The 22,547-nt window shown below is 40.2% G+C and overlaps 1 protein-coding gene across 6 annotated transcripts in view; it reads right to left on the bottom strand.

Moving 5' to 3' along the window:
* The window catches only part of RICTOR (RPTOR independent companion of MTOR complex 2), a 90,291-nt gene extending 70,009 nt beyond the window's left edge, over nt 1-20,282 (bottom strand). For 4 of the 6 annotated variants that reach the window (XM_044431587.1, XM_044431586.1, XM_044431585.1 and 1 more), the window contains exons 1-3: nt 20,207-20,281; nt 19,970-20,017; nt 3,835-3,932 (exon numbers count right to left, since the gene is read on the bottom strand). In XM_044431587.1, the coding sequence (XP_044287522.1) occupies nt 3,835-3,932; nt 19,970-20,017; nt 20,207-20,255 (195 nt within the window). In that variant the 5' untranslated portion in view covers nt 20,256-20,281. Of the gene's footprint in view, nt 1-3,834; nt 3,933-16,604; nt 16,646-19,969; nt 20,018-20,206 lie in introns of those variants that run through there. The other 2 variants (XM_044431584.1, XM_044431589.1) reach the window with 2 other exon arrangements.
* Nucleotides 20,283-22,547: the final 2,265 nt, after the last annotated feature.

A 22,547-nucleotide genomic window follows, 5' to 3' on the forward strand; every position in this document is an offset into this window, starting at 1 on the left:
TACATATTCTTAGCCTTGATTCTTCTGCAGTTCACTCATTACACTTTTTAGGTGAACAAGCAAAAAAAACAAATCCTATCTATACTACAAACATTTGAATATAAATGCATGCATAATACAGACAGGCCAGTGAGATGAAGCTAATTGTGGCTCTCTAATACCTGTATAAGCAGTGATAAATCAGAAGCTTATAATTTTTAAACAGTATTTATTTATTTATTTATTTGGTTGGTTGGTAAGTAAACTTCTATGCTGCCCCATTCGCCGAAGCCTCAGGATGGCTTACAACAATAAATACATATAATCATATAGAAACAATATAATTGGAAATGCCCTGGCCAAAGATATAAAATCAATAAATAAGCTAACAATTAAAATTCCATTTAAATAAAAAGGTCTTGGCCTGGCGCCGAAAAACATATAACGACGGCGCCAGGCGGACCTCTCTGGGGAGCGCATTCTATAGATTGGGAACCACGCAGAGAAAGGCAATGCTTATAATACAAACATTATAAGCATTCCACTAAACTATGTTAAAATACTTTCCATTCTCAGAATATTTCTTATACTTGGCATTACAAAATGTGGTCCCAGCATGGAGATTAAGTCAGTTTAGTATAGTGAATAGACTGCTGGTCCAGGACTCAGAAGATCTGAATTCTAGTCTATGCTCAGCCCAAAAGATCACTGAATGACCCTGGGCCAGTCACTGATTAAACTACCTACCAACTAACCTAGGATTGCTGTGAGGATAAAATGGAGAGGAAAACCATTGGGTAAGCCACACTGCCTTTCTTGTAGGAAGAAAAGGCATGATACATATGTAAGATTTTTTAAAAAAACTCAAGTACAGAGATATACAAAGAAACATATAAATGAAAATTCCTACCATTGTTATTTTCAAGAAAAGAAAAGCTACTTTTAAGGAAAAAAGGCCCTATCTGATGTTCAATCTTATGTCTAATGGTTAACAAGTTAACCATCAATAGACAGCAGTTCAACACATGAGTCTAACTGTAGGAAAAAAATCCAAGAGGAAGATACACTTTTCCACTTCTGAAATGGAACCCTCCTGAAATTTCCTTTATTCTGAAAGGTCTAAATACCAATACTCCTGTTCCAAAAGTACTGAAAAAAAGCAGTCCTCCTGAGACTGGGACGCTGGTACACTGGAATATTTATTTCCAGGCTTCAGTTACATAAAATAATTCTAACTCAGAATTTTAATACAATAACAAATCTTCACTCAAAACACAAAAACTGAAGATAGTATTTAAATTAGAATTGATGACATCATAATAAATAAATAGTGCAGTAGGGCTGCCAATGGGGACTGGCTCACGAGACCCTATCACACCAGTCCTCTTTCAGTTGCACTGGCTGCCAGCTGAAGTTGGGCAGTTGAAAGCCCTAAACAGCTTGGGCCTAAGTTAGCTGAAGGAACGCCTTGTCCCATATGTTTCTATCTGGCCTGTAAGATCACCCGCTGAGCTCCTGCTGGTTTGTTCGCAGTGACATATAAACTCATAAGTTTGGGGCTGTTATGGGAGAAATAACTCAGAGTTTGAACCTATGGCTGTTCTTTTAGTTATTTCAACCCCAGAATTTAAGGTCTGCTTTCCAGGGTCAGAGCTTTCCTGCGCTGTTCAGCACAATGGATGTGGGCAAACAGCCTCACTAATCACACTCCCCAAAAATACATGGTTGTTTATCCAACCATTTATGATTGAAGAAATTCTGTCATGTTTTCAAATCTAACCTTGTCCAACAAATTTTATAGGCACAGCTTTTTTTAATTAGGTCAGGTAATCTCTATTAGCTACAGTTTGATGAGAAACTTACTTATTCCTTATTACAGCCAATTACTATTTAAAATCAATAGGTCACAGTCTAAACTGAATGTATGCTGTTTCAATACTATTGGCATTCATAGCTATCAATGTCAATTCATGTAGCTCATATGTTATAACTACAAATCTCCATCAAAATTGTGGTCCCTCACACCAAAGTTAAAGGAATAAAATGCCATGGCAAGCAGAAATAGCTTGTGATAATAGTAGGGGACATCTACCAATGCCACATATTGCCTGGGCACTTGTGGAGCAGCTGGCACTGGCAGGTGCTCAGGCAAGCTTGAATAGCATGCTCAGTATTTCTTTCCATTTGTTCAAAATCTTACGCTCTTACCATTTCCATCAACATTTGAAATAATAATCCATAAATTATGCTAACATAATTTAAACTTCATAAAATATGAACCTCAACTCTTCTGACTGAAAGTATTCGGTACTGTTCATTCCCACTGTATTAAAATTCTTGCTCAAGTAGTTGTATTAGGAACTTTGTAAATGATGAATTAGAAAGCAGCAGGCTAACATTCCTGAAATGGTACACTGATTCTTGAGTCCTTTATCATTCCATTAATACGAGGGGCGTTCAATGTATTCTCGGTATTGGGCTGATTTGCTATTGAAGTGGGTAATTTAATTATTTCATTAGCTAATGACACTATCCGAGGGTATATATGCAAAATTTCAAATAATTGTGATCATTAGTTCCCTAGTAATCTTCAGTGAAAGTCAACCATGATGACTGATGCAACAATGCCGAAGAAAATCGAGCACAATGCTCTGATTAAGTTCCTTACAAAACAAGGAAAAAGTCAAAAAATCATTCATGAAGAGATGTTGGCCATTTACCAAGACTCTGCACCTTCATTATCTACTTTTCAAAAGTGGTCAAGTGAATTTAAAAGGGGCAGAGAAAGCATTGAAGACGACCCTTACTCAGGTAGGCCGGTTACCACCACTACGAAAGAAAATGTGAAAAAAACTGAGAAACTTGTATTGGAAGATGCCCGAATAAAAATCAAAATGTTAGCAGAGATGACAAACCTATCTGTTGGTACCATATTTACTATTTTTCATGACCATCTTAACCTTTCAAAGATCTGTGCAAGATGGGTGCCACAAATGCTCATGAGGCGCCTCAGAAACAAGTGTGAATCAAGTGCTGTAAGGAGTTTTTAGAGCTCTGTGGTGAAGATTCATCGAATATTTTCGACCAGATTGTTACTGGAGATGAAAGTTGGGTTCATCACTATGACCATGAAAGTAAGCAGGAGTCCATGCAGTGGCAAAAAAATGGTGTTGACCCTCTGAAGAAATTCAAAGTCACTCCATCAGCCGGAAAAATCATGCCCACAGTGTTTTGGGACTCAAAGGGAATTTTATTGATTGAGTACACGGAAAAAGGTGAAACCATAAATGCAGCATCTTACGCAACCACTCTGCATAATTTAAGAGAAGCAATTAAAGAAAAAAGGCGGGGAAAACTGACCGCAGGTGTGTTGCTTCTTCACGACAATGTGCCCGTTCACACAGCATGTGTTTCGAAGGCTGCTGTGAGAGACTATGGTTTTGAGAAATAAACCACCCACCCTATAGCCTGGACCTGGCCTCCAGTGACTACTACCTATTCAAGAATTTAAAAAAAGATCTTCTTGGAAAGCGATTTTCCGATGATGAAGAGCTCAAGGCGGCAATTAACACACATTTTTTTTAGACAAGGAGGAAGGGTATTTTTTTTTTACAGGGAATTGAAAAGTTAATTTCTAGATGTAGTAAGTGTATTGAAGTTATGGGGGATTACATTGAAAAATAAAAATTATTTCAATTTATTATTCCTTTTTCTTTATGCTGATACCGAGAATACATTGAACGCCCCTCATACATTGTTAATTCACAAGTTTTCCATAACATTAATGCTGTTTTTAGATTCAATTCATAAGCATGATGTAAATAAAAATATTTATACAGTTATCAAAATTCTTACCTTAGTAAAATTATTCAAGTGGCCTAGTTTTCTCATATTTGAAACCCCTTGCAATTTGGCCACATTCTGGAGAATCTCTCTTAGGTTATCAGAGGGGTCTGCAAAAGAAATATGGCATTGGTGGGCACAACTTAAAGAAACTGTGTCCATGCAACACCCTTGAAGAGACAGTCAGCTAAAACATTCTCTCTTGACTTTCTCAGGAAACAATCTTGCATGCTGAGACACAAAAAGTGTCCTAAAATTCCCAGCCACAACCCCAACTAAATTATGCTCTTAAAGTGTGCTCTGTTTCTAAGATGATCATCAATTACTTGACAGAAGGCTGATAGCTTAAAGACAAGTCATTGTCCTTGCTCAGACAAGCAGTATTTTTTACTGAAAATAAAATCTCAGAGATTTTGTGAGGAATCCATTTTGGGGGTGGGACTCAGATTCCATGGGTTTGGCTCCCTCACTGTTTCTTGCAGCCCTGAGTCCAAGGCTCTGGTAAATACCCCTGGCACTTGTGGGGTACTCCCCAAGAATCAAGTCTGATGCACTGCACAAGTCACATCCTTCTTCTGCTGCACATGTAGCAGCATTTGCCTGTGCTGCTGTACCTGGCACAAAAGGATACCAGTTGTGCAACCTTTGTTCCACAAGCTTCACTGCCAAGTGGGGACTAGCACCTGGTTCTATTAAGATCCAACCTGACAAATGCAATGCTATGAAGGCTTACCATCAGTTTGAATAACTGAATTCACCTATTAATGAACAAGTTTGTGGGTTTTGCTCCAAAAGCGCCAAAATAAACATTCTAACCAAACTAAAAGTCAACATAATTACCAACTTATACTTTATATAAAATCACCCCTGTAGAGAACTGCTATGAGGCAGTGGCAGCAATTAAATATTCAGAAGGCAGCAATGTACTAAAGTCATTCAATGTTACTACTGTGGCTGAAATTCCTTTCCTATTATACCAGAATTTAGGGGAATCATCCCATTTGAAATGTTCAGGATGACTATGGGAAAAAAACACCTTCCAAAGAACATTTCGTCCAGTTGAAGAGCAAGTAATACAAGCCACAATCAAAGGAAGATTAAAGAGAGCGGTGTTGGGATGCAAGTACCACTAACAGTTTGTTATAACCCTTAATTTTAAGAGTATATAATTGATGGGAAAAGCTGCTTCCCTATAATTTAGCATCACTGGAATTATCATTTAACTGATTCTTTTTCTTTTGTTTTGCGCTTTCACCATAATACTGGCAAAAACTAACCTAGCTTTCAAAGATTTGGCTATGGAGTTACATCCCAAGTATCAGCTACCAGTGCCTAAGAATTCTCTAGATTCATTCATTTCATAGCTTTCATGCACAGAACACTAGATGCTTCTTCAGTAAGCCTCCTCAAAAGGAAAACATTTTAACTTAGTAAAATGAGCATGTTGAGCAAAAGCTAGCAATGTTTTTCTTCTCTGTGCAACTAATAAAAAACTCTTGGCACAGTGACCTTAAACATTACAAAAAATGTTATAGAAAATATGGCATCTTCTGTTGACATCTCACTGATAAAGTCTGCCTCCAAAGTGTTAACAAAGCAAAAAGTCTTATCACAACAAATGAGAAATGTGAGCAATCCAATGGGAGAATGTGTATGAAAATTTGATGGATTTTCCACCCCAAATTCCAGTTTGCAAGTCTTGCACTAGCACCAACTATGGTACAGGCCAAGCCAACTAGTAAACTTTTGCCTTTAAGCATTCAAAACACAAAAATCAAGGCCCTAGGATACATGCACAAAATCAGCTGATTTATACAAATCACCATACAAAAAAAGCAAGAGGTCCTGTCATCCTATGAGAGGACCAACCTCTTCTCAGATGCTGATTTGCACAAAACAGCTGATTTTACACAAATTGCACTAGAACCAATTCACTGAGCTACGCAAAACACAGAAAATACCATGAAACATGCAAATTATGGAACTGTATACATATAGTACCATTTCCACAAACATCCTTAGCATTTCTTTAAAAATGTGCAAACTATGGCTTGTCAGTGGAAAAAGGCCCAACTTTACCTGTTTTTGATCATTGGATTAAAGAGGCAGAGAATCCTCAATTATTTCTGTCCTAGCATCAGCATACCCCTAATCATTACATCCTGGAGAAAATAACTTTGTGCCAGCTTTATATGAAACATTTTCTGTCATAACTAGAAATTTAACATGATGTTGGTGGTTCTGAAGCTTAGTGTTACAGTATATTTTTTATATGAGAAAGGTACTGGGTTTATTTCTTGGCATCTCTAGTTAAAAGAATCAAGTTTGTAAAAGGATCAGAAAAACCTCTGCCTTAGATGACAAATGGGCCTTAGGAAGTCTGAGCAACAACAAAGCTGGTTGAGGCGACAGTATTCCAGCTGAGCTATTCTAAATCCTAAAAGACGATGCAGTAAAAGTGCTACACTCAATATGCCAGCAAATTTGAAAAACTCAACAACAGAATTGGAAAAGGTCAGTTCTGATCCTAAAGAAGGGCAATGCCAAAGACTGTTCAAACTACTGCACCACTGCACTCATTTCACATGCAAGCAAAGTTATGCTCAAAATACTACAAGCTAGGCTCCAGCAGTATGTGGACCGAGAACTACCAGAAGTACAGGCAGGATTTCAAAGAGGCAGAGGAACTAGAGATCAAATTGCCAACATACGCTGGATCATGGAGAAAGCTAGGGAGTTCCAGGAAAACATCTACTTCTGTTTCATTGACTCTGCTAAAGCCTTTGATTGTGTGGATCACAACCAATTGTGGCAAGTTCTTAAAGAGATGGGAGTAACAAACCATCTTATTTGTCTCTTGAGAAATCTATATGTGGGTCAAGAAGCAACAGTGAGAACTGGACACTGAACCACTGATTGGTTTAAATTGAGAAAGGAGTTTGGCAAGGCTGTATACTGTCGCCCTGCCTATTTAACTTATATGCAGAGCACATCATGAGAAAGGTGGGGCTAGATGAATCACAAATTGGAATTAAGATTGCCAGAAGAAATATCAACAACCTCAGATATGCAGATGATACCACTCTAATGGCAGAAAGTGAAGAGGAACTAAAGAGTCTCTTGATGCAGGTGAAGGAGGAGAGTGCAAAAGTTGGCTTGAAACTCAACATTAAGAAAACGAAGATCATGACATCCAGTCCTCTCACTTCCTGGCAAAGAGCCTAATGCTGGGAACAGTTGAAGGCAAAAGAAGAAGGGGACAGCAGAGAATGAGGTGGCTAGATGGTGTCACTGAAGCAGTTGGCGTGAGCTTAAGTGGACTTAATGACAGGTGTAGGACAGGAAGATCTGGAGGAATGTTGTCCTTGGGGTCGCGATGGGTTGGAGACGACTTCGCGATTAACAAGAACAACTAGGAACAATCTGCTGAGACTAAAAGAACAAGGTAGAGATGGGGTCTAAATTCCAAACCACAAAGTTATTCTTTTGTCTGAATGCCACAAAACAAAATTACTCTTTTGAATTTACAATTTTTTGCACAAATTGATAACGAGGGTCAGAGACAATTAACTGACTAAGAGAGCCAGTGCGGTGTGGTGGTTAAGTGTGATGGACTGGGAATCCAGTAAATTTAGTTTCTTTTCCACACTCAGCTATGGCGTTCTCTGGGAGACTTTGGGCCAGTCACAGACTCTCAGCCCAATCCACCTCACAGGGTTGTTGTGAGAATAAAATGGAACTATGTAATCATTTTATATGCCTCAGAAGAGGGAAAAAGGCAGTGTATAAATACAATGTAATATGCAGGGTAGAAATACAATAGTAATATTAATTAACTCTCTGAGGCATCAAAAATAAAGCTATCTCTGGACGCCAGCACTGCCCTCAGCAGCATTTTAGCCCCACCCACCTCCAGCAGCTTTTTTATTTATTTCAGTTTTGAAAATAAATGGGGCAAGGGACAAGCTTGGAAGGGCACAAGAGAGATGTCTGGAATATGTTACACATTCTCAGCAAAGCTTAAAAAGGTACTTTAGTCTGGGTATCATAACCCAGCTCATGTTTCATTCTCATTTTCATTTTTTTTCTTCTTCTCTCTCTCTCATGTGGAAAAAGGGAGAAATCTTCAAGGGAAAAATGGTTTCTTTCCAAAAGTTTTCAGCATTTTTCTCAGGTATTCACATCTCCAGTCACTGGGAAAAGGGGAAACATGTCGCTTTTCTACTTGCTTGAAGTTGCAAAGGAAGAAATCCAGTAACACAGCCCTTTTGACTAATCAAGAAACAAAGACGTATTAAAGCACACAAAAAAGTCTTCCATTAAGAGGTCTGCACTTTCTACCAGCGTTTGGTAAAAAAAAGTGACCTAAATATACAAGTGGACATGTACACATTTCTTTGAGTTTCAGGCTCTAACTTGAAACAGTAAGGAGAAAATCCAAAATTTTAACTCGTCGATACTACATATTACAGAAATATTCGGAAGGAAAAACTCCAGAGCCAGAACAGATTGAAATTATTCACATACTATGGGAATAAACTATTATCTAACACATCATTTGCATGAATAGAATGTGCCCTGCATGGAACCTTCACTCATTTTTTTGCGAACCTTCAACTGGTGTAATCAGGTTCTCAGTGTGACATGCAAACCCAGATCACTGGTTCAAGTGCAACCCAGTACTTAACCCAACAAAAACACCATGGGTTAACCCCAGGGTCATTTAGGAGTTAAATGGCATAGCAGCCCATGGTTTCCATGTCATGCTGACAATTGCTGATTAGAGGTCATTTACAGAAGGCAAAAGCAGAGCACATACAGCATGTATCCCATGAATCCTCACTGAAACATCCCATGATTTGTCACTGTGATATGGAACGAAATGGAAATTTTTCCTCTTTCATTGTTACTAATGTAAAATGCTTTGATTTTATGTGAATTGTTTTGAGAAGGAGGCAAACCATTTTGTAAAATGTGCTATACAATGAATGGACCAACAAGTGTTGCAGTGAAGCCACTATTCAACTTCATAAAACTGAATGAAATAAAGCTATATAAAGCACAATTTCAGTTCTATATAGGGATTAAGCAAATCCATCAGGTTCATTTCTACATATTTCTACCTTTTCGTATTTCCATGTCTGTGCTGGTTTTATCTGAGGGTTTTTAATAGGAAAAAATCTGTAAATAATTTGTGCCTATCTTTCAAACAAATGAGTTATAGGACACATTCTCCCATCGGCAGATACATGTTTATTTGCATTTTAGAAATGTATACAGTTAATTTTGTGCATTTTTCAACTGTACGAGTTTGATAATAAATTATGCCTTTTGCTGCATTTGTAAAATACCATCCATGAACTGAGTAAATTTCTCACCCATCTGGTTCTGGGTCATACAGCTCAACCATCTGAACTCTAATGACATCCAATGGAACATCTTCTAAAAATCAAGGCACTGTGCATACTTTGCAGTTACATTGTGTAATGAATACAAAACTCTGAATACTTGAAGCAATTTCCCCAACCATAACTGTTGAAGCAATTATCTTGCATAGTGTCCTTGAAGATTAGTAGAAAAGTTTTCACATAGACATTCAGCTTTTTAATGTCACTTCACTGTAGCTTCCCTATGTTCCTATCAAACATAATTTCTTCTGCCCCCTCCAAAAACTCTACAGTACCCCCCATTTTTTGATTGCTCCAAAATCTGCATCCACCAACACCAATTGTAAGTTGATGGTTTCTCCTGTTCTAGTACCTCTCTATCCTCAGATTGAAGGGTATCAGTGTGTGAATAAAAATGTATAAATAAAGGGTTAAAATGCATGTAGGAAAACTTTAAGGGCATTAAAATGACTCTTTTGGTTTTAAAATGTTTTTATTTTGAAATATGGCCTTTTTTTATATTGTTGTTATTAACTTTTAAAAACTACCCAGACTGCTTTGGCAATTGGGCAATGAAGCAATGAACGAATGAATAAACACATTGTTTCAGATTACACTAAACCTAGATTTAATATACACAACCTGCAATCTTGATGAAGAAAGGGGGTCCAGCTCTAACATACGAGTCTGTTCAGATAGATCCATGTGATTCTGAGGTGGTGGAAGAGGGGCAAAATTGGGCAAATGACTTGGCAGTTTCAAGGTTACCTAGTGAAGATTCTCAGGCAGCATGCGAGAACTAGAAAAGGAGAGAAACATTTCAGAATGGGGGGAGACGGGGATGTGCCTTGACCCAGTCAGGAAGTGACAGATGAAGTAAGTGGACTAATTAAGAAATGTCTGGTGTTCCTGCCTTCTACTGCTCAAACAGCTGCTGCCAACCTGAGGGCGAAGTCAAAAGCTTTTCAGGGAACATTTCAGTTTGGATTCAGCTCTTCAGATGGGCAGATGTTTCTCCTACATCTCAAAAAGAATGCTACTCTATATGTTTTATAACTTGTTAAGCTTTAATAAAAGGACTGTGCTTCTAAAGTCTCATCTGAGTCTGCTGGAAAGAAAAAGAGTGAGGCAGAAATCTGCTTATGAAACCTGCTGCAGTGCCCATAAATCCTGAACTTGGAGACACAGTAATCCTGTGCAGAGTGGGCAGCAATCTTCACTTCCCCATCCTCCAGTCTTGCATATTTCATTTGACAGGCTTTTTCGTTCATCCAGCAGGACTGTTTTTGAAGGCAGGTAACAAGGCTAGAGAAACTTCAGAATAGTGCATATCCTGGCCTCTCCAGACTCCAACTGCTCTACCTACCCACCAGAAAACCCATGTTTCCCCCTTTCAACACATCAGCTGCTACTATGAATTCTTGGTGGACCAAGAATGTGGAGGCATGTCACTTTAATTCTTAGAGAATTGCACTGGATCCCTACCCATTACTGAGCTCAATTGAAAATCCCGATTATCACCTAGAAATCCTTAAATAACTCGGTTCCTAAATATCTGAAGAAAACCTTTTCCTGAATCATTATGTCAGAATGTTACAATATCTTTGAGAGGATTCTACTCTAAGCACCATCAGCAAAAGGAATACAAAAGAGGACCTTCTCCATGATGATACCTCAACAATGGAATGCCCCCCAAAGGGAGATAGAATTCTTTTCAGTATCAAATCAAAGCATCCCTGTTCACCAAGACAACCTAAGTAATACTTTGGCATAGAAATATTTGTTGCTTCAATAGTTGTTATGCCTCACTTCTTCCACTGGAGAAGGAAATGGCAACCCACTCCAGTATCCTTGCCATGAAAACCCCATGGACAGTGTCAAAAGGCAAAAAGATATGATGCCGGAAGATGAGCCCCTCAGGTCGGAAGGTGTCCAGTATGCTACTGGGGAAGAGCAGAGGGCTAGTACTAGTAGTGCCAGAAAGAATGAAGCGACTGGGTCAAAGCCGAAAGGACACTCAGTTGCTGATGCATCTGGTGGTGAAAGGAGAGTCCGATGCTGCAAAGATCTATACTCCATAGGAACCTGGAATGTAAGATCCATGAATCAAGGTAAGCTGGATGTGCTCAAACAAGAGATGACAAGACTGAACATTGACATCTTAGGAATCAGTGAACTAAAATGGACAGGAATGGGTGAATTTAATTCAGATGACCATCAGGTATACTACTGCGGGCAAGAATCCCTCGGAAGAAATGGATTAGCCTTCATAGTCAATAAAAGAGTAGGAAAAGCAGTACTGGGATACAATCTCCAAAATGACAGAATGGTCTCAGATCGAATCCAAGGCAAACCATTCAACATCACAATAGTCCAAGTCTATGCCCCAACCAATGGTGCTGAAGAGGTTGAAGTTGACCAGTTCTATGAGGGCCTACAACACCTTCTAGAATTAACACCAAAAAATGATGTCCTTATCATCCTGGGGGATTGGAATGCTAAAGTAGGAAGCCAAAAGATAACTGGAATAACAGGCAAGTTTGGTCTTCGAGTACAAAATGAAGCAGGGCACAGGCTGGTAGAATTTTGTCAAGAGAATACGATGGTCATAGCAAACACTCTTTTCCAACAACCCAAGAGATGACTCTACACATGGACATCACCAGACGGTCAACACAGAAATCAGATTGACTATGTGCTCTGCAGCCAAAGATGGAGAAGTTCTATACAGTCAGTAAAAACTAGACCAGGAGCTGACTGTGGCTCAGATCATGAGCTTCTGGTTGCAAAATTTAGGCTTAAATTGAAGAAAGTAGGGAAAAGCACTAGGCCACTCAGGTATGACCTAAATCATATCCCTGATGAATATACAGTAGAGGTGAGAAATAGATTTAAGGAATTAGATCTGATAGACAGAGTGCCTGAAGAACTATGGACGGAGGTTCGCAACATTGTACAAGAGGCAGCAACTAAAACCATTCCAAAGAAAAAGAAATGCAAGAAAGCAAAATGGCTGTCTCAGGAAGCTTTACAAATAGCTGAGGAAAGAAGGGAAGTGAAAGGCAAGGGAGAAAGAGAAAGATACAAACAAATGAATGCAGAATTCCAGAGAATAGCTAGAAGAGATAAGAATGCCTTCTTAAATGAACAGTGCAAAGAAATAGAAGAAAACAATAGAATAGGGAGGACCAGAGATCTCTTCAAGAAAATTGGAGATATGAAGGGAACGTTTCATGCAAAGACGGGCATGATAAAGGACCAAAATGGCAGGGACCTAATAGAGGCAGAAGAGGAGATTAAGAAGAGCTGGCAAGATTACACAGAAGAACTATACAAGAAAGAGCTTAATGTCCCTGATAACCATGATGAAGTGGTCACTGACCTGGAGCCAGACATCCTGGAATGTGAAGTCAAATGGGCCTTAGGATGTCTGAGCAACAACAAAGCCAGCGGAAGTGACAGTATTCCAGCTGAGCTATTCAAAATCCTAAAAGATGATGCAGTGAAAGTGCTACACTCAATATGCCAGCAAATTTGGAAAACTCAACAATGGCCACAGGACTGGAAAAGGTCAGTTTACATTCCGATCCCAAAGAAGGGCAATGCCAAAGAATGTTCAAACTACCGCACCATTGCACTCATTTCACATGCTAGCAAAGTTATGCCCAAAATCCTACAAGCTGGGCTCCAGCAGTATGTGGACCGAGAACTACCAGAAGTAACAACAACAACAACAATGCCTCACATCTTATAATTAATTGTTACTATACTACATTTGTCAGCCAGTGGTCTCCCAGTGGCACAGTGCCACTTCACAGAGCTTCTCCAGTACAGGGCAGCAACCAGGCAGGAACCCCAAGCACAGTTGTCTCTGTGACCACTGCTCTGGAGGGGGTGCAGTGCAATGCTCTGCTGCCAGCAAGATCCTGCTGCTGTGACAAGGCGTTGGGGCAGTGGGGTGGGGTAGGGCACTGCAGTGGTGGAGCATCTTGACAGCTGGCACCAGAAAGATATGTGCCAGCAAGGAAGAAAGGGGGCATGGAGGCAGGCAGTCACAGCACTGTCAGCAGCCACTAGATAAAACAGCAGCAACTCAGCAGCCACTACATAAAACAGGCCTGCAGAAAATGGAGACTGGAGCATCTGAAGCAGCCATGTGCTCTCACTACCATACTCACTGGTGAAAATATGGAACCAAGGAAAAACATGGCAACTGGGGTCTCAAATAATGGCAAGCAATGGTGAAGTGCAGAATCCCTAAATCAGACTGATCTTTCATAGAAACTAAATGGATAGTGCTTCACACATGCTGTATTCACACATGACAAGTCCTGTCTGGATTGTTTCCTGCATGGCTTGTCATCATGTATGAATACAGCTAGTAACTCTAACACACAGTCAAAGTAACACTGGAGTGGTTTCAAAATAATAACCTGAATCTCTTAGACTATCCCACTCAAAACTCAGATCTCAATCTGACAGAGACTCTGTGGCAAGACTTGTCCCCATTCGACCTAACAGGGCTGCAGCAGTTTTGCCAGGAAGAACAGGCTGACATTTCAGGATCTAGATGATCAAAGTGGATGGAGAATTATTCAAGAAGACTCCTAAGTGCTGTCAAAGATGCTTCAAGTATTGCTTTGGCAAAAGCACTCATCAGGAAAGGAACTCTTATGCAACCAACAAGTGCCAGTCTGCTTTTGTTTGCTTCACATTTGTGCCACAGTGAAGGTATTTTGCACATTCACAGTGATGAGCATCTGATAAACATCATAGTTTTTAATATTTCATTGTAAGCCATCTTTCACCATTTAGGGGGAAAACAAGATAAAAATTATTAAAAGCAGCAACACTAACCTGCAAAGCAATTCATAAGCCATATCACATTTAACCGCTTGTGATTCTGGAAAATATAAATGCCACTATCTTTCTCTAAAGACAATCAATCATACAACCGACTCATATTTACACCAACAAAAGGACATATTGGCTTGACCACATGAACTGCATGCAAGAGCTTTTTTAAAACTGGAATTATAACCTATAGATTCACTTATTTGAGCTCTACAATGTCCTAAGGCCCTCCACTGCGCATTGTTCAGTCTATTAATTTTAAAGCAGACATTCATGTCAGCTGGCATTATATCAAGCAACATTTGACTCTGACAGGGTTTTCATCAGGAATGCACATTTAGAATTTGTCTCTCTTAACATCGCAACCATCTGATATAATCAATCTTTCAGGTTTGTTTAAAGTCTGGGGCAGGGAGAAGGGGAGAAAAGAAACAGATTTGTGGTCACCATGATGTCTAGGAACATGAAATTTTCTCTCAGGGCCATGTAGGGCTGGGAGATACTAAACTGACTATGGATGGTAAATAGCAAGTATATTCTGAGCCCTAATAGAACTCTTTAATGTGCTTCCAAATAAGCTTTTTTTGTGCTGCAGGTTTGCAAGATTATCTCTGGAACTGCAATTAGACATCTCACAGAAAATAGCAGAAATTCTTGTCACTTTTTATTGTTTTAGATTTAATCAGTACAATAAGCAACCTTTAAGAAGCATTTAATCATGCCCTGAACAGAGGAAACAAGAATTATAATACATACTTGAATTCAACTAGTGATTGTACTTCTTGACATAGCACCTTTGTAAGTTACAGTATTTAATTCCAAATTGCCTTGCCTAGCTGAACAGTAACACATACACTGAATAAAAAAGCCATATGTATTTATGGCATGCAATAAAGCTCCTGTTCTCAATGGGAAACACTTCTCCCCAACGCTGTGGAAATCTGCTGCTAGTTAACTAAGATAGCAATGGACTACTTGGGCAAATAGTTTAACCTGGTATAGGGCAGCTTCCTATACTCTTTAGAACAACAACTGTAACGGTCTATTACAATAGTCAACCATCAAAAAAATTTGGCTGGCTGTAAGGCTTCTCTGAGTCCTGTAACACACATAAAGAGCTCCACAGATGTATGGGTTCTCGTCCTGCCTGGAATGAAGCAAGACATCCACCCACTGCTCCTTATTGAAGTTGTCTGCAATACACAAGTAACTTGGGTAAGAAGTTTCTCACACTGTCCTTGGCCCCAAATGGGACTGTCAGAAAGAGATTTCTGGACAATGATTGCAACCACATTGGAACTCTGTGCATAGTTGCTGACAACACATTTAAAAACATTAAACCATGATCATTCATTTGGAACACTGCATATTCTTTATGTCATCCACAGGCAAGTTTTAAACTTGAAGAGATTTAAGAGTCATACAACTCACACTAAAATAAACACATTTTGTACACTTTAAACCTATGAAGTAATTCATGTTCATTTTCTGGACAAGATTCCCATTTTCATTTCTGAATAAGATATTCATGCTCATTTTTGGACACACTGTTGATGTGACAGATATCCAAGTAATCAGATTTAGATAAATAAAAGTTGAAAATAAAACTGTGGGTTCCTGCACTACATTCTTATAAAATATTACTCGGAAGTATTACTGTGCAGCCCTATGGGGATTACAGGCATCCTATGGGAGAAATGCAGAAGGAAAGGATGCCTCAGCACTTGTCTCACTTTTCAAGCACGCAAAACAACCAATTTCAACTGTTTAAGTGCAGCACTTTGAAGTGTAATAGCACCAAGGTATGTTGTATCATGGCAGTGCTAGCCTCCTCCTGTCCTTTCAAAATACTCCCGAAAACTCTTTTTGGGTCATTCTTACCATCTCTGAGAAGCAGCTAATATTGCTCTTTCTGTACTGTGCGAGTAAGCGGACAATGTCCAAGTGAAGATCACCAGCTACTAGGCTACAGCAGTTTTTCAGTCTCATCATTTGGAATCCCAAAAAAAATATATGGCCATCTACATGCTAACTAGGAGTCATACAACTGTGCTGTTCACTACTCACATTGTGATGTTCTGACTACTAACAGTACAAAAATGCAATCAATAAAATTATAACCTCTCTACCTCAAGTATAAACATTTAATATTCAGAAGCTGGATTCCACTGATACTACAAAAACAAGAAACTGCAAGTTTTTCAGCCACTTTTTTCTGCGATGGGGGGCATAAAAATGCTTTAAATAAATAATAAATAAATAAATAAATAAATAATTGTTTTCCAGTTTTTCTCTACTCTTCACAGATCCCTGTATTTTTCCCAGAAACAGCTGTCAAATTTTGGATCTACTGAGCTTACTGCAGCCCACTTGCCTAACAAGTCTGTTAACTGGGAGTTCAGTCAACTTTGATTTCCATGCATCTGGAAGCCACAATGCATGGCCCTTGATGGGTCACATATTATGCAGGTCTGCTTGATGGAATTCCGGGCAACACAGCACATGACTTGAAATAATGAGAGTAATATGCAAGTAACTTACATCTTATTTCTATACTTCAGGGACCTTGTCTGAAGAAAGAACTGAAAGGGGAACAGCACATCCATGTCTCAGGAACAAATTTCCTCTTAGCACAAAACCACAGAAGCAGGGTCAAATGTTCTAATTACTAGCAAGTACTCAACTATCACTCTCACATACTGTGTGAAGCAATGTAAGAATTCTACTGAGATACAACCCCACTACTGTTTATATGGATTACTTATCCAGGGATTATAAAGAGGAGGCAAGGTTTCCATCCTGCCACATGCTGCTGAATCATTCTGAGCTTTCTTCAACCTCCTATTCACCTCTTGAAAGTAAAAACAGATCAGAGGCTGAAAATGCATTTAGGGCCTATTATTCAAGGATGACTGAACTGGCTGCACAAACACAGATAGCGGAGCTCATTTTCAGATATTAAGAGACACTCATTAAGACTAGTTAGTCCTTTGTTAGTTTTAGAACAGTTATGCCAATGCACACAGGATGGTTAACAAGTTAATCTATTTTTCTGAAAATGCATATACAGGCTAATTTACTGACACACCTTCAGAGAAATAGATGGAGCAACAAAATGCCACATGTTGTTAAAATGATGTCCCTATTTGTTCAGGCTAACAGCAGCATTAATACAACATGAAAGGAAGCAGGATCACACTGGTACAAAAGAAATAAAAGTTCTTTCATAAGAAAGGAATTTTCAGCATCCCCGTAACTTTCAAGCACAGCATACAGATGACATAAGCTTCATTTCATAATTAGAAAATCAAGTATTATGAAAACTAGAGACTGATGAACTATTAATTTTCTAAGAAAAGTGACTGACCTTTAAATTCCAACCCTGAACTATAATATTAGAACATACATCAAAGTCCATCTTCTGACTTAACTTATCCCCAGTTCAGGTATTACTGGGGCAGAATGGGAATTGATTTCCCATGATGAAGTCCCAAATCATTCCAGAGATGTCAAGAGGAACTACATGCGTGGTATGAATAACACTGCCCCTTCCCACATGGATATCATCTGGCTGATACTCACAACTGAATGCTAGACTGAAAACATATTGAAATTCATAATGTGCTTTCATACCAGTGTTCTGTCATCCTTTGTACTGTAAATTATTTTGCCAGTTACTTTTGCTTTATTTTTTTCTGAAAACAGGTCACTTGTTTAAATAAGCATACCAAGAATCCTGTCATAAGTACAGGATAAGTACTTAGTTATCTGTCATACAAAGGATTTGGGAACCATAAAATATAGCACTCTTAATCATAGTAAATATCCCTCCTTTATGTTATATTTAAAACGTAAACACTGTTTACATATTAATACAATATTTAGTTGCTCTGGGACTGCAGAGCTGAAGAGAATCATTTCCTCTGGGCAGATTATTTCAGGCCAGTAAGAGTTGTACGGTTTGGCTCACAAGAAAAAATATCAGAGTAAGGTATGTTGGACCGGGGACCTGGAAGATCTGGGTTCTAGCTTCCACCCCGCCATGAAGCTCACTGGGTGACTTTGGACCAGCCATTTAATCTCAGCCTAACCTACCTCACAGAGTTGGCGTTGTGTGAATAAAATGAAGTGGATGAGGAAAATGTAAGCCACCTTGGACTTCACACAAACAGAAAGTAGGTGAAAAACAAATGCAATTTAATATACAAATACCTTGGCTCCATCAACTGGCCGATGAAGGAGCAGCTGTAGGAAATATGCCTTCCCACTGCCTCCCAGAACACTCTGTTTCAACTAGTTGCCCTAGGATGTAGAGCTGTAGGGAAGCACACTCTGACCTCTGGCTTGAGTATGCATGCACTTATTACTTTGATCTCTGTGAATGCCTTGGGGATTTTTAAAATCAAAAGCTAGAATTTAAATCTTCTAAATAAACAAGGTAAAAACAAGCAATGAAATATGTGCCACACTGTATACCAGTGAGCTATTCTAAATTTACATGGTATGCCAACCATTAATAAGCTGCATACTTCACTACAGTCCTGTATATTTCTTTACAAAAAATGAGTATACATGTGCCTATAACTGAATTATGAAACACATTCCATGGCAACTCTAGGAAGAATCCAAAAATTGTTCAGAACTGTCACAATGAAGAGAATTAGAGCCTCCACTTTATCTTAAGGGCCACAGTCATATTTGAAGTTAGCTTGCCGATAAGGACAAACAAGCATGAGTTTAAGTGTAACTGTCATCAAGCTCAAGCACTGATGGACTATTTCCAAACAGATCATTGACAGCATAGAATCAGTTTGTAAGCACACTGTAGGAGGAAACAGGATGCCTTTGGAAAGATTATTGGATTTACATATTGCTGGCTATAAGAGTCCAACCTCAGAGAAAATCAAATGCTGTTAACAGCCCCATCTGCAGCCAGTAAATAATGAACCTGCTGTGGGACAGACAGTACAAAACAAGTCTAGGGAGTGGAGAGAGCAACATACCTGCCAATAATCCATCAGTTGCTTGTTGTTCTCATGCTCCCCTTCTCCCCCTTCCCCCATGTGAAACAACAGTCTTAGCAAACAGCTCACCAGAGTGAGATCTGCTGCCACCACCTTGTCTTGTGCCTTAGATTTTTTCTCTTTCCATGTAACACCACCACCAACACCACCACTATAAACCCAGTATTGGTATAGCCTGTGGTTTTCTTAAACTGCCAGTTAGCTCTTCACCATTTCATATAGGCTCCGTTCCCTCCTATTCTTTTCACCATTCAAACTCTATGCCAAATTGCTTCAGTTTTGAAAGGTGAAAATGCCTTCCACCATGGGGAAGTGATAAAACGAACAGGACAGGTAGAAAGACCGGGGGGGGGGGGGTTGGGTGCTACTTTGTCACAGAATAACTCGGAAAGGGGAGGAGTAGCCCGTAAGCACTGGCGAAGCGATTAACCCCGCAGGGACAACCTCTCCATTTTCATCCCAGAAGACTCGCTGAATGGTACGGGGGCTGACTCCCAAGTGACTGAGTGCCTGATCCTGTCCATGTTTATCCAAGCACGGCCCAGTGGGTTCTCCTGGGCTCATTCCTAGATAAATGCACTCTTGCTCTTGGGGTGCGGGGATGTATGTAGAGCGTTTCCCACTCCATAATTTTAAAAGATGGGGTGGCTGGTACCAGAAAGGGACATGCTGACCCTTTCTTTGACTCTTCCCTTCCTCTGAAGCCGGGGAAGGATTCACAGACAGGCCTCCTGTCTCCCACCTCCCACCCCAAATCCCAGGCTCCATTTACCCCTCATCCTGAAAGCACCCACTAGGATCGGAAAGAAAGAAACCGGGAGTCTGGAGGGAGGATCTCGCTGCGCCGTCCCCACCCCATGCCCAACTGGGTCCCTCCATTACCTCGGGTGAGATCGAGGGGGACGTTCTCCTCGCCACTGTCGTTCCGGCCTGTGTGGGGAAAGCGGGGAGGAGGAGAGAAAAGAAAAGGCGACCGGGTTAGCGAGAGGGAAGGCGAGGCTCGAGTCGCGGCGGCCGTGGAGCGGGACGCTGCGGCGGGAGTGGGGCGACCCCGTCCCCTCTCCTTCCCCCTACCCACTTCCCGGCAGGCCCGTAGGCCGAGCCCAGCGTTCTCCTCACCTCGGATACGGAGGTGCCTCAGCGAGCGAGCACGGAGACTCACCGCCATGTTTACAGCCCCGCAGTCACAACACCGGAAACCTCGCCCGATCTCGCGAGAGCACAGGAGCAGCCGCTCGGCGAGGGGCTTGCTCGAGCTCGCCCGGGGGAAGGCGCCGCGCTCGCAGCCGCGGCTGAGGGCGGGGAGGGTTGGCGGGCGGCCCCCACGGCTGGGCAGCGCAGGAGGCGCCCGCCGCGATGGAGCCGGGAGGGCGGCTGACCGAATGTATGGCGGCCGTGAGGAGGAAGAGGGATGTAAACATTGCGCCCTGCAGGGCTTTGTATTGAAAGCAGCGCTTTTGAACGGGTCCGGCAGTGCTCAGCGGGGAGCCCAGGGGGGCTGAGGCTCCCCGTTACTTAAACCGGGAGGGGCAGTGAGGGGCGCTCCAGACGGATCTCTCCCACCGAGGAGGAGGCGATCAAAATGGCAAATGCGGGTCAGTGTGAGCAAGGCCACCGTGATGCACGTGGAGGCAAAGCGATCCCAAGGATCTGCTGATGGGGTCTGAGCTCGTGTGACTGATTGAGAAAGGGATCTTGAGGTTGTGGGGTGCAGCTCGATGGAAATGCCAGCCCATTGTGCAGCAGCTGTGAAGAAGGCAAATTCTGCGTTAGGCATAATAGGGACACTCTTAAGATCAGAGCTGAAATGGTTATCCTGTGATTTCCTGTTTTTTAAAGCGTATTTAGTAGATGGTGAAGTGTGGCCTCTCTGTTGTGCAAATGTCTAAAAAAGATAAAAGTCACTAAATTATTTTCACAACTTTAACATATAATATAGTATGTGCTGTCACACTTCTAAGATGTGGTTTTTCTTTGAAAAGTGACTGGTTCTCTGAAAAAATTCAAATGCTTCCTGTTTACACTCAGCATTAATTTTCCCTTGACTACCCTAATAAAACTGTTTTTTAAACTTTTAAAATGCAGTGTAAAGGCAGCTAAACTAGATATTCTTTTTCCCTGGACAGCTGAAGACACTTGGAAAGAGGGATCACTTACTTGTGAGCAAGGTTTGGGATTTTTAAATAATGTTTCAAAAAGCTACAATGGAAAAACATTCTATTTGATCAGCACAGGTTTTTGGTATGCAGGTACTTTATAAGGATAGGTTTCTACATTTTTTTCTGATACCCTTAAATCCTGCCCCTCTGCACATTCACCTCGTAATTATTTTGTCAGCCATATATGTCAATGCGTTGAGCATTTCTCAAAACAAGGGAATCTTAAATAACAATGAAAAAGTTTGCTATGATGCAGTATGAAGGTTCTTCAAAAAGTTTCTGCACTTTTTAAAACTTTATTAAGAATTTCAAAAACAAATTACATCACTTTTCTACATAGTCACCTTCGTGATGTGTTTTTCCCAGATTTGTACCAACTTTTTAATGCCATCAGCAAAAAAAATATAAAATATATTTATAAAAGTGCAGAAACCTTTTGAAGACCCCTTATAAAATGGTAAGAGTGTGGGACTGGAACTCAGGAGAACTGGCTTCTAATTTGCATTCAGGTGTGGAGCTAACTGGATGATTTTGAGCCAGGCACAAACTCAGCTCAACCTTCTTCACAGGGTTGTTGTTCTGAGGGTAAGACAGAGGAGAAGAATTATGTAAGTTGCCTTGAGTTCCTGGAAAGGAAAAAGGCAGGATATAGATAAATAAAACTGTTTTCTTGTCCCAATTTTTCACCCTGTATCTTTGTCATATCCTGCATTGAAAGAGCAAAAGTTTCATGCCTGTAAGCAAAATCATTAAATGAACATTGAATAAGTGTTACATAAAACATTTTAAGTAAATAAATGCATAACATTAAAAGGGATTGCCTAGATTATCTAAGACCATGTGCTGTGCAGGATTTGACCAAGCATCCATCTAGTCCATCTTTCATGTTGCTCTTTAGTTACCCTTTTTTCTAAGCGAAACAATTCCAGATGTTGTAAGCTTTCTTCACAGGAGAGTTGATTCATCCCCTTCATTATTTTAGTTGCCCTTTTCTGCCCTTTTTCCAACTTTGCAATATCTTCCTCTGGGTGTGGTGACCAAAACTGTACACAGTATGAAGTTGATAGTTTTATTTTCAATTCCTTTCCTAATTATATCTAACACAGACCTTATCTTTTTCACAGCAACTACACACTGGGCTGACATTTTCATCAGGCTGTCCACCATAACCTCCAGGGTTTCTCTCTTTGTAATTCAGTGATAGCTCCAATTCTATCAGTTTATACTTGAAGTTGGGATTTTTTCACTGCACTGTGCATTATTTTCCGGTTGCATATGCTGAACCACATTTGTCATTTTAA

This window comes from Varanus komodoensis, unplaced genomic scaffold (assembly GCF_004798865.1).
Source record: "Varanus komodoensis strain SLA01 unplaced genomic scaffold, ASM479886v1 scaffold22, whole genome shotgun sequence".
Lineage (NCBI taxonomy): Eukaryota > Metazoa > Chordata > Lepidosauria > Squamata > Varanidae > Varanus > Varanus komodoensis.